The sequence below is a fragment of the Protopterus annectens genome, chromosome 1.part0 (assembly GCF_019279795.1).
Source record: "Protopterus annectens isolate FY-2018-M chromosome 1.part0, PAN1.0, whole genome shotgun sequence".
Taxonomy (NCBI): Eukaryota; Metazoa; Chordata; order Ceratodontiformes; family Protopteridae; genus Protopterus; species Protopterus annectens.
In genome coordinates, this window is record NC_056725.1 from 1,251,585,108 (window position 1) to 1,251,598,095 (window position 12,988).

General features: G+C 40.5%; 1 protein-coding gene across 4 annotated transcripts in view; it reads right to left on the reverse strand.

Annotated features, from left to right (window-relative positions):
- Nucleotides 1-12,988, reverse strand: part of ME1 (malic enzyme 1) — a 1,705,192-nt gene that overhangs the window by 926,064 nt on the left and 766,140 nt on the right. For all 4 annotated transcript variants that reach the window (XM_044065993.1, XM_044065985.1, XM_044065999.1 and 1 more), the window contains one exon: nt 8,124-8,273. In XM_044065993.1, the coding sequence (XP_043921928.1) occupies nt 8,124-8,273 (150 nt within the window). The remainder of the gene's footprint in view (nt 1-8,123; nt 8,274-12,988) is intronic.

Below are 12,988 nucleotides of genomic sequence, written 5' to 3' on the forward strand. Positions count from 1 at the left end.
CTCTCCTGGGTAGCCTTAGATTTTTGGACGCTCTGAGGAACTGCTTGAGCAGTAGGTGAGAGAAGAGGGGAGGCTCTATGCTATAATGAGATGAAATGGCTGAGGCATGAATTTTGATGGAAGAAAAAGACAAGCCCTTATGAAGCATCTCAGTCAAGTATTGTAGAATCTGAGGTAAATTGGGCGCTGCTGCGTTCATTCCTTGAGATTTGTTCCAAGCACAGAATCTTTTCCATTTTGCAGCATAAGATTTTCTAGTACTAGGCCTCCTTGCTTCTAAAATGATATCCATCACTGATTTACTGAAGGATGGTAAAGGAGAAATTAGGTAATTAGCCAGGCTGCTAGGTTAAGGGTTTACAGCTGAAGGTGCAGAATCATATCCTCCTGCTGAGACAACAGGGAAGGAGTCTGAGGCAGATGCCATGGATCCAAGCGTGACACACTGGACAAGAGTGGGTACCAGTGTTGGTGAGGCCAGTCTGGTGCAATTAAAATCATCCTTGGCTTGTCCTGTTTGATCTTTAGTAGTACCTTGGAGAGCAGAGGCAAAGGAGGAAAGGCATAAACGGATAGATTTTTCCAGCTGAAGGATAGAGCATCCACTTTCCAAGCTTGCTTGCGGAGAATCCTTGTGCAAAATTTGTCCAGTTGATGGTTCAGGGGGGGAAGCAAACAGGTCTATATCTGGGCTCCCCCATTTGCTTGTCAACATGTTGAAAATCCTTGGTTCCAGTTTCCACTCGTGTGGGTCCATCTACCAATGCATTTAGTTTTCCTGGCAGGAATTGAGCTTGTAGATTCACTTGGTAGCTCAAGGCTGTGTTCCACAATGCCATGGCTAGTCTGCAGATGGGGTAAGAATGTGTACCACCCTGCTTGTTTATGTACCACATGACAGTGGTGTTGTCCGTCTTTACCATTAGTTGTCCTGGAAGAATGTGGTCCTTGAAGGCTGTCCGAGCATTCTGTACAGCTAACATTTCCTTTTGATTTAAGTGCAGGTGCATTTGATTTGGGTTCCATTTGCCATGAATGCACTTCCCTGCCAGGTGAGCCCCCCCATGCATAGTCTGATGCATCTGTTAAGATTTGTTTGGTAGGGGGTAATGTGAATAGTAGTACCCTGTTTTGGTGGCAGACCTCTGCCCACAAAAGGAACTCTAGGCATAGGCAAGGTATCAAAGGAATCCTTGCTTCCAGATCCTGTGAATGTTGATACCATTGTAGTTTCCTTATATGCAGCCTTGCATATGGAATTAGAAGAATGCATGAGGCCATGAACCCCAAAGGCTTGCAGTATTTGCCTTGCAGATGGCTGGGTTTTTGTGGCCACTTGTCTGAAGTAAGTTGTCAAATGTATCTGTTTCTCTGGCGTGAGGAAAGCCATCTGAGAAGTTGTATTTAAGCTTGCTCCCAGGAATATAATTTGACAGGGTACCAGGTGGGATTTCTTTTCATTTAAGGTGAACCCCAGACAAGTCAGTACCCTTTGAACAAAGGCCAGATGACTGAAAAGAATGTTCTTGCTTTCTGCCTGAATTAGACAATCGTCCAGGTATGGGTAATATCTGAATATTTTTTTCCTGCAAAATGCAATGACTGGAGCTAGGCACTTTGTGAATACCCTGGGCGCAGTAGATAAGCCGAAGGGCAGTGCAGAGAACTGATAGTGCATGTAGCCTGCTTTGAAGCATAGGCATCTTCTGCAAGACTTCCGATGTGCAGGTATGCTTCTTTTAAAGTCTAGTTTTGCCAACCATGCATCCTTGCCTAGTATAGGAAGCAGCTGGTAAAGAGTCAGCATTTTGAATTTTGGAATGACCAGAAAGGTGTTTAGAATAGAAAGGTCCAGGATAAGATGCCATGTATTGCCTTTTCTGGGTACCAGGAAAAGTCTCTAATAGAAACCTTGTCCCTTTTCTTCTGGTACCAACTGAATAGCCCCCATGTTTAACAGAGAGTACCTGATTTTGGGCCTCTGCCCACTGATTTGGGGGTAGATCTGGCCACCCGCTTGGTGTTGGTAATGTGTGGAAATGAAATGAAATCTGTATTCTTGGACACTATACTTAACACCCATTTGTCCTGGGTAATGAGTTCCCAGTTTTTGGCCTGCAGACCAATCTTTCCGCCTAAAGGAGCATTCAGTTGGGAAGTGCTTGGAAGTCTTAAAAACAAGTAATTGAAATGGTTTTTCCATAGGGGGGAGTCTTACTGCTCCCAGGTTTGGGTGCAGAAACCCCCCACTGCCTAGTCTTGTGTGTCCCTTGGGACTGAAACCTGGGGTTTCTGCTGTGTCTTGGTTTGGCTTGAGAAGACCTGGAGGGGGCTGGAAAGGACCAATTTTTATAGGGCCAGTGCCTACTAAATCTAGGAGGCTGAACTTGTAAGAAATCTTTAACAGTCTGCATAGATTTAGCTTAATCTTCCATCTTTTTAAGATCTTCCTCAGCCTTGTTACCAAACAGGCGGTCCTGATTTAAGGGAGCATCCAACAATTTAGCTTTAACATGATCAGGCAAAGATTGCTTCTTAAGCCAAGCATGCCTTCTGAGCACAGACCTAGTAACAGCAGCCCTGCAAGAGGCCTCTAATGAATCAAATCCACACTGCAAAGTATGTTTTCCAAACTGTTCAGCAGAATGCATTAAATCCTGTAATTCTTTATTTTCAGCGGAGTCAGGAATTAACATAATTTTCTGTTTAAGCAATCCAATAACAAGCTGTTGATACTTTAACATATATAACTGTCACTTTAAAGCCCTAATGGCCAAGATCGCAGAATTGTAAACGTTCTTACCCCATCTATCCGGCGCCCTGGAGTGTCTGAGGGGGTAGGATTTTTTAGCAGTAGAAGCCTTAATGCCTTTGGGTCCCTGTGAAATAGCCTCTGGATCCGCAATAGGATTTTTAAAAAGGAACTTCTGAGAATCAGGAACCCTGTAATATCAGGTTTTCTGGGAGCAGGAGGCAAAGAATCAGGGGCCAAACTAGATTCTGAGAAAGCATCAACAACAATGTCTAGTACAGGAGGTATAGCTAAAGGCCTATGCTGAGGCAGGAGTAAGAAATCCCTAAGCCTCTTTTTTGAATCAGAAAAATCCTGGCTTTCCCAGTGGAAATGCTCCCTTAAGAGTATGTAAGGTTTCACCAAAAGAAAAATCCTCTGGAGGGGAAGCAGAGGGAATAGAGTCCTCTGCATCAGAATCCTCATAAGTAGATAAGGGCAAATCCCGATAATCATAATCAGAAAAATCAGAATCCTGTTCAGAAGATTCATAAACAACTTCAGTCCTAGGTCTCTTAGAAGGGGGAGGTTGGCTTCCCCTGATTAGAGTTATAAGATCTTCAGCCATTCTTATTTGTTTTTTAGGCATAGAGGCCTGAGCATACGGCCTGGGCATCGATTTCTTAGGTATGGTTCGAGATTTTGGCCTAAATGAAGGAAGCGTCGGTTTGATATACAAGTCCATAGGCCTGAATACACCCTCAGAAGCCGGTGCCTGCACAGCGGCTCCGGACCCATCCAAGGTAGAGACATCCGCAGGTTCCACGGTTGAAGCATCTCGTGGCATACCGGACTCAGAATGGATCTCAGTAGAGTCCTGCGAGTCAGAAGTAGCAGGGGGCTGCGAAAGCACCTCACTCAGTACTGGCAAACTGGCGACTGGCTTAGGAGAAGAGTTGTCAGCAGCTTTGGACCTTGGCAGCCTGCCTCTGTCTATCTTTGCGTTTTTTCGGAATCCCGGTAGTTGTAAGGCTAACCGACTCCATTTCTGGATAATTAAACAGAGAGCCAAAATATTTAGAAGCGAAAAAATACCAATGACGGATAGTGCGCTGTTTAAATAAAGCACAAAACCGACAGCAAGGCACTTTGTGGTCAGGGCCAAGGCAAGGAATACAGTACGAATGAAAATCTTTGTGAGGTATTTGCTTTCCACAAGTAATGCAATTATTAACTTTTACTGACATCGGCAAGGAGCAAGAAAAAGTTTCCCCAATGGAGTACTAAGCTTTAGCTGAAGACTTCGGTTCTGAAACTCGAAAACAAAAATTTCAGGAGTCGGCCGACTGGCACTTGCGAACTGCTTCTGCTTCGAGCACCGCACGGCAAGAAAGACTGATGTAATGGAGTCAGCTGCATGTTTTATACCCCTGACGACCTGACGTCATGTAAGAAGGGACAGCAACTGACGCAGGACCCAAGACTTTGTTAATCAGGCCAACTGAGGGCTACTGCAAGCCGAAAACCCAAATGTAATGACTGCAACAGTGAAACACGAACATCAGGCAATGAGGCTTTCATGAAAAAGTTCTAATCCTCTGCTCTTGGTATAGAAGTAAATAAATGAATGACATCTGTGGTGAGATGCCCATTATTGTCCAACCTTAACTGGAATGTAAGCCTACCAAGAAAATCCCATGAGCTCAACAGATAGGATTTTTTAAATAATGGGTATGGATTAGAGCCATGGGCTGCTACTATGGGCACCTTTGCGGAGCTTGGGAATTCCAATAAAAAAAAGATTTAATTATGGAGTTTTTAATTATTAAATGTGTGTGAATTTCCTCATCTATTCTTCCTTCTAATAGTAACTCATCTAAGAATAAATCAGTTTTATCAGCAATATTGATTTCATTTCGAGAGATTGTTATATATGTATTTGTCAAACAGCTGGAGAACATTGCACAGAGTCTATAAAGCACAGTGTCATCCCCTTTATCTGGTCTCATCACTCAATCTTGTTTAAGAATCAAAAATCTGCCTTTCTTGAGAAAGAACATTTCTATTCCTTTTAAGTTTGAGCTCTGCTACAAGTGTATAATAATCCTTTCAGAACACATTTTCAAATGCTTGCAATCTATCCATCCTCAACCCATTTTCCCATTTTGCACATGGGGTCGGGGTGTCACTTCCACAGTGCCAGTCATCACAAGCCAAGGTTTACACCGCTGGGTGGCTGGCCCTGGCACTTGTAATGCTGGATGTAAGTGTTAAATGCACTTTTTTCTTAAGACAACTTGTAAGTGCCCCCCCCCGTTGTTACAAAAAACTGCTAAGCTCAGTTTCCTTATAAATAATTTTAATTCTAATAAGGAATCTGCTACACTAAATGAGTCTGGAATAAATATGTATCCTCTGATAAATCAACTAAAATGATCTATAGTTATGGAAATATACTTTTAGATGTTATATCAATTACAGGAGATTGTTATATTGTCACCATCAGTAACCATCTCCATCTTTGACCCTTCCTTTTTTCTTTGTCTGAGGATACAAATTTATTCCACTTTCTCCCATTTTTTCGCCAGATCTTTTTGTGAAATTTGCCTAATTCCAGTAAGTCCTATCACATGGTCTACCATCAGCTCCGGATTTGTTTTCCAGTAAGTGTTATTGCTTTTACCTGTTTTTGTACCTTCAATTGTAAGTTTAAACAAAAGTCACCTTCCTGAAGCCACCAAGACATGTAGATGGATTTATTGCTTTTGTTTACCAAGAAAGTCAAAATGGGTGTAAAATAGCCCTATTTCAACAGAGGCCTGGAGAAAAAAAGCTCCAATAATTTATCTTAAGGATGCATACAAAATAAGTTGTGCTATACATAGCCAATAAACATTTTGATAAAATATATAACAAATGGAGTAGATCAAATATATACAATGGCGCTGGTACACGCATAGTAAACAGCTTGGTTTACTATGTACTAGTTGGAGTAGCTCCAGTATTTAGCTATCAAGATTAAATTCAGTCTTCAAATCTTTCTTATAGTACAAGTGCTCCCTGAAACAGAACTTGTAATCCAAGAATCCCCTGTTACCACCAGCGATGTTTATGAAAAGGTTGTCCATAATTTTAGTCTTCATTTACTTAATTTCTAAGCTTCTGCACGCTTCCAACTTCTGCTATGTTCACTTACTTGAAAAACTTGGATTTTCCACTGTCCACAGTACTACAACTTGTAATACAGCAGTATAGACATTCTTCTGGAAAAGGCTTCTAGTGAAACACTAGTATGACATTTAATAAAACAGTGAGAAAAGATGGTTTACCAGAATGGAACATGAAAATATACAATAAGCAGAGTATGAATGACACAGAGGAACTGGTCTATATAAACCAGCAGACATGGAAAGAAAAAAATAAGAAGGAATATGAACAGTGTGCATTCCTTGTATTACAATATGCAAAAAAAAAACTCTTAAATCCCATCTAAACTACTGCATGCAAAAGACATCCTAATGTTTGGCAGCATTACAGGTAAAACCTACTGCAAGACCCCAACTTAAAGAAATATGTAGAGAGTTTTACAGAACCATTTCTGGAATATCCAGATATCTTGAATAGAGGAATTCACTTTTTATGCAACTGCTTGAAAATATAGGACAGAAACAGTTAATTTAGTACAGCAGCTGTTTTCTAAGAATGGCATTTCTATTTCATATAAAAAGTTCTAGTTCAGTGTTACACTAGTGAAATTTACAAGCACTCTGAAATTAACAATCTGTATACCTGGATGAAGATAATGCATTAATTTTGGCATATTTTGTTTTTACTTAATCTTAGTTGACAAACTTCCAGTAGTATAGCAACGTTTTTCGGGGGGGGGGGGGTCTAAGACTGCATTCATACTGACTGAAAAAAAAACTTTCCCTACTCTTTTTGGGATCATTTACATCTACCTGAGCTACCACCAAGGGCAGAAGAAACCTCGGTTTGAGGTCTCTTCCAAACTAAGTCACCACTAAGGAGTGCAGAATCTCTCCTGTTGCACAAGTGTCAGTAGTGAAAAATGAATCCAAGCATCTGGCCTGGTACTAGTCCCAGTTTCTGATTTTCCTGCACTAAAGGTGAATATGCTGTTAAGCCACATACTGTTGCCCTAATCAGAAACGGTCAAATAAAGGCTACCTACGGTAACTGCAAGACCCCAAATTATGAAAATAATGACAGTGCAAATGAGAGTGAACATCAGCAGTCGTTCTGTTGTACAGTTATTTTTTTGTAGGGTAAAAGCCCCACTCTTCACCCCAGGGATGCTGCACTACCCACCATCCCCCACTACTTGTTTATACTAACAACTAGACAATCAAACCTTAGGGGAAGAAATCTATTCAAAAACGTAGCTCACACAGACTTAGTTTATGCAAGTCCCTTTTGCACACGTTCAGTCACGCTATTCCAGGACTCAAACTTACTAGTCCTTGAATTTAAAACTGCATTTAAAAAAGCATGCACTTGCTAGATAATTCAACAGGACTGCCAAATTTAAATATATATATATATATATATATATATATATATATATATTTTTTTTTTTTTTTTTTTTTACCCCCCCCCCCACAGAGGGAGCTTTTCTCCTCTACTTCACCAAGACAGCTCATCAATTCACATTTCAATTACAATTTTCTAGCACTCCTGATTTAAATATTATGCAAACTACAAATTCAGACAAGGTTTGGTGAGCCACCAAAAACATAAAATACTGGCAAAAGACCAGCGTTATCACTGAAATTAATCTTTTCTGTCTAAATGAAAATCTGCTGCAAGACTGTGCTAACATGAGGCATTAAAGTTAACCTTGGAACACAGGACAATTAAAAAGTGAACAGCAGTCACTGTATTACAGCTTTAATATACACTGACAGAGGACAACTCGCAAAACAATACAAAAAGGCAGAAGGATGACTACTGCTCTAAAAATCTAAAACAATCTGCATGCAGTACTCGCCATTATTAAAATGCAGTGAAGTACAGAACCAAAATGTCTTTAAAAAGATTAAAACATTGAAACAATCCAGTTACCGTTAACGGAAACTTAATGGTCAAAAACTGGTTTATTCTTGTGTACAAGAACAAATACATTTGTTAAAAGCTAAGTTTACTTATACGCAAGACTGTGACAAGAATTATGCTTAAAATTCTACAAGTTAGGCAAATTCCTCCATCTGAGCAGATTGATAAGTCCAGAGGAATACATCTACTGAGCCCCTAAGCAAAACCAAAACTAAGCAGTCATCTGGCAAAGGTAAAAACAGTAATGGTCACAGTGACTGTTATAACTGCATAAAGTACATTTTTGGGGGGTGGTAAAGCATATTCAGAGTTCACATACCTTGGTCTGCGGAATGCTAGCCCATACTGTTGGCAAGCTAAACCTACAGTTGGAGTGTAGACGATAGGCATGAACCTCTCAATGTCTGAAGTCAATATTTTGTAGAAAAGTTTTTCATTCCGATCTTGAACAGACATCAGAAATATATACCTGTAGGAGATAAACAGTTGATTAACTGCTCCAAATATTTGTTGAACAGTAATTATTCAAAATAATGTCCTGTTGCAGCCATAGATACATTACTGTAGTAAAAAAATAAATAAAACAGATCTTCAGTGTTTTCATCTTTAAGTACAATAGCAAGACTCCTGACAAAATCTCAGAAACCACCACATGTAAACACTTCTCTACTTTTCACTCCCGTGAGAGGTTGCAGGAAGTGATGCATGTGTGCGCAGGGTACGTAGAGGACAAAAAGGAACAAAAACTATTGCCACACTACTTGTAGAGGAAATGGGAAATTTTAGGGGCCGGGAATTAAGGTAAATAGTATTACAATGATACGAGAATGACAGACAGTGGAAGTTGAGAAGGCAACAAAATTATCAGGCTGTGAAACTTTTTTGTCAAGATTAAGTTAGTTATAAGATGGGGGTGGGGGGACAGAAAATGATGAAAATTCTGTGGCCGAGCATTTCATACCAAATAACAGTTTGAACCCCAAAGCAACATCCTGCAGCGAAGATATGTTTTAAAAAATATTTACTGTCCTCCCTTCCTGTCCACTAATTTCTCTTTATGAGGCCATCATCCAGATAGCCATCACAGCAGCTGTAACTTCAAGTCCCAGCATTCTCTGTGGATGGTCAAGCAACAGGGTGTTGCAAGGACTTTGCCACCTACTTCTGACATTAACCCAATGCCTCACTTGTAGGCAGACTCTACAGAGCATGCCATTCCATAAACCAGGTCTTAAACATTCACCCATTCCCTAGGGAGAGGTAATCAGGCTCTGCCTTTGTCACTTCTCTCTTCCTTCCTGGATGAATCCCCCACTGCCAGGGCTAATAGAATTTGGGACATCTGAGTCAAAGTCATGACTTCAACCTCAAAGGTAGAGAAGAATCATTACCCAGAATTACACCTGGAAACAGTTGCTCTGTACATGTAAATCATGGTCACCCAACTCCAGAAAAATTGATTTTGGTGACTAGGTAGATGAGCTGAACATGCAAAGGTGTCCTTTTATGAAGCTTATAGCAAAATCCAGCTACAAGTTATGAGCAGGATTAAGGTACCTAAACCTCACAAGCATCACTAATTATAGTAAAGAATACAAAAAGCTAACAAAAATGAGCAAGAATCAATCTTCTATACACAAAGATTAAGCAACGTTTCTACAATAATACTTCTGACATGCTAGCCCATACTATTGGAAAGCTAAACCTAACAGTATGGGCGAGCACGTAGAGGCTTCTGAGCTTCCCAAAAAACATGTTACCTCTTTTTTGCTACTATTTTCTACACTTTTTATTGTCTGTCTGCTTTAATGTTGTTGTCGTTCGGCTTTTCCCGGTTAGGGGTTGCCACAGCCCAACTCCGGTCCGCTAATGATTGGCAGTAGATTTTCACGGTGTTGATTTGCCAGCTCGACGCTCAACCTTCAACGAAGGCACGCCCATTCAAGCATGTCTTTCGGAACGCCACTGCTGTCTACTTTAATACAGTATTTAAATACTGTGTACTAAATTGCACTGTTATACTGCAATTGTGCCCTACTGTGTGCCCGTTAAATAGTATTTTATTGTTGTTTTTACTGTTTGCAAAGCTGTTTTTGCCAATTTCTTTGTCGCGTATTTGCTGGTATTTTTCACTGTTGCACAGCAATTTGTTCTGCTTGTTCTGGTTTTCCCACCAAGCAGTATTAAAATACCTAATTTGTTACCCATTTAAAACATTCTTTAGAGTCTCCTTGCTGTTTTTTCTGTATAAAATACTTTTTTTTAGTGTCCCACTGCTATTTTTCTGCTGTGTTAATTATCTAGTGCTTCCCGACAAAACTAGGGTAGCTAGTAGCTGTAGCATAGTCCAGATACAGGTTTGCTGCATCTGGGTCTGTTTGTACTGGCTGCTTGTTCTGAGCACATTTTCCAGGCCATCTTTGGTCAAAAAGGGCCCTTCGACACTCTAGCGAGAGAAGTGTGCCGACTGGAATCCGTCTGGTGAAGCATAGTGGGTCTAGGGCTTGGAGCCATATCAACCAAGAAAAAAAAAAAAGGAAAACAAAAAAAGCGCAAACAAGGAATAAAAACAACCAAGTAGGACTAAAACCCCTCACAAAAAGCAAAACTTTCAGCCAAAGAAAGGATGGACAATCGCAAAATGAAATCAGACAAAGTCCTACATAATTGAAAAGAAGCACAAGAAGCCCTAACAAAGGAGAAAACTTAAAGAAAGAGAACACCAAACAGTACTACAGGACTAAAAACCTACTGAATACAAATTCTTGCTAATTATCCAAACGCACAACTCAAAAACAAACAAATGGAGAAGACTACAGCAAATACCCAAAGTCCTGTAATACTGTAAACAGCAAAAACTGCAAAAAGGAAATGTTCACAGGAATAAAAAATGCCGGGGAAGTCCATAAGAATGGAGTGCAGTAGCTATAAAATACACTCCAGTCAAGCAAAACAGGATGTATAAACATTAAAACAAGGAAAGCACAGATATAAAAATGCCAATGCCAAAAACTCACAAAAAGAAATACCTTTTATAATACAACAATAAAAATGGGTTGGCAAACAAAACAAGCAAGCTGGACAAGGTCAACCCCCCCTCACCCCCCTTGTGCCACAACCACATCCTCAACTGAGCAAGTTAAGAGGGCATAGATGGAATATTCCCAGCAAGAACCTCACTAAAATGGGCAGCCCAAAGTAGTCTCACGGCAGACATCAAGAGGAAATCAGCCAGTGCAACCGCTACCATCTAGTCAAAACCATAATCCCCAAACATTTCTCAAGTTTATTGATAAACAAATGGGGGCACTGAATGACCATGTTGAAAATCTTCCCAAAAGCCATACAACCTATTGTAGTGAAGAAAAATGTGTTCTGCAGTTTCTGAAGTCCCACATCCAGCATATGGGCATGACTGGGCCCCTCAAAACAAAAAAACATAGGAAGATATCACTGGCAACTTATCAAAGGAACAGTGCCACAAAAAAAAAAAAAAAAATCACTCCAATGGGGAAAAAAGGCATAATATCACCTACACTGACTCAATGCCTGCAACCTCCCAGGGGAATAATTCTGATACCCATTAATTGCACAGAAACGGGTCAGCAGAGAAGAATACCAGTCTTGCCTAGAAGGGAGTGCATCCAAAGTTACATGCCACCAAAGCAACAAAGACTGGACTTCACACAGATACCCAGAGGGGACTCCCCATGCATGCTTCCCAGCCAAGCAAGTCTGTCAAAACTGGCCAGACAAACCCAGCAGCAAGTGACCAAGCAAAGAAAGATCAGCACCCTACAAAAGTGCACAAAACAGGGTGGAGCAGTTCAACACCATCTTCAGCAAGAGAATACAAAATACCCCTCCGCACACACATACAAGAGGTCCCGCCCAAACAATGAAAAAATTCAGGCAAAAGATGGGTAGACCAAGACTGACCAAACAAAAAAACACATAACCCAAATTAACCAACAAAAGCACCATCCAACAAAAACTTTCTTGTGAAAGGATAATGGAAAAGAGATCCAAAAAAACAATTGCTGGAAAGCCTTATCAAGGCAATGTTCACAAGACTCCAGCATGTATGGAGTACCAAAATGGTACACCCAAAATGGAGAGGCCTGCAGAAGAAAGAAACCTCCCCAACACTAGGGACTACACAAAAAACACCTGATTTAGCAAGATTAAATGAGATCCACCAATGAAAAAAAAAATAAAAAGAAAAATACTGCATACAAGTTAGCAAAATAGCAGAAGACTCTGCAAGCAATATCACATCATCTGCATAGGACAAAAATGAGACACCTGAACACCAGAGCAGGAAAAAGAAAAAGGAGATAAAGAAAAATGGGCCCGCACCTTAAAAAATACTCACCCACCACAAAGGTGAAGATGTAGCTACCCAAAGGATAGCCCTGATGCACACCATGCTTCATAGCAACCTCTGAACCCAACCATACATTCACCACAGGAACACTAACTGAATAAATAGATGAAATGCATCAAAAAAAAAAAAAAGCCAAACCCAAAGGCTTTCAAAATGTCCAACTAAGTCCCATGGCTGACATTATCAAATGCCTTAGTAAGGTCACAAGAAAGCAGCAAAGTAGAAGAATGAACATAAGCAGTAGCAGATTTCAGCAAAAACAACAAATCTTGCATAGGCCTGCCAGAGATGGCATAAATCCCGGGTTCCAAAAGAAAATGCATCTTAGAATGGAGAAGCAACTACAAAACTTTACAAAACAACTTATAATCAGTGTTACATAAGGAAATAGGGCACCAACTGGATAATACCTTGCGGTCGCCCTTCTTGCAGAGAAACTTAAGGCCAATGGACAAAAGGTCAGGATGGGGAAAAAAATAAAAAAAGTCATTAAACAACTGTACTAGCACTGACAACCGAACATAGACAGAGCAGTAAAAATAGTATGAAAGACATCCCACCCTGGGGCAGAATCAACCTTAAAAGAGGAAACAGCCCAGTGAACCGCAAACAAATTATTAGGGGCATCAAGAGCAGCCCTAAAAGTAGCCGGCATCGCCGGAATGGGCCACGACTCAGTTGGAAAAACCTTACCACCATACAAGGAACACAAATAAGAATCAACTTCCTGCAAAATAGCATCCTTAGTAGCAACATCACCAGAAGTCAGCAAATTATCAATAAGTCTCGGTCCTAAG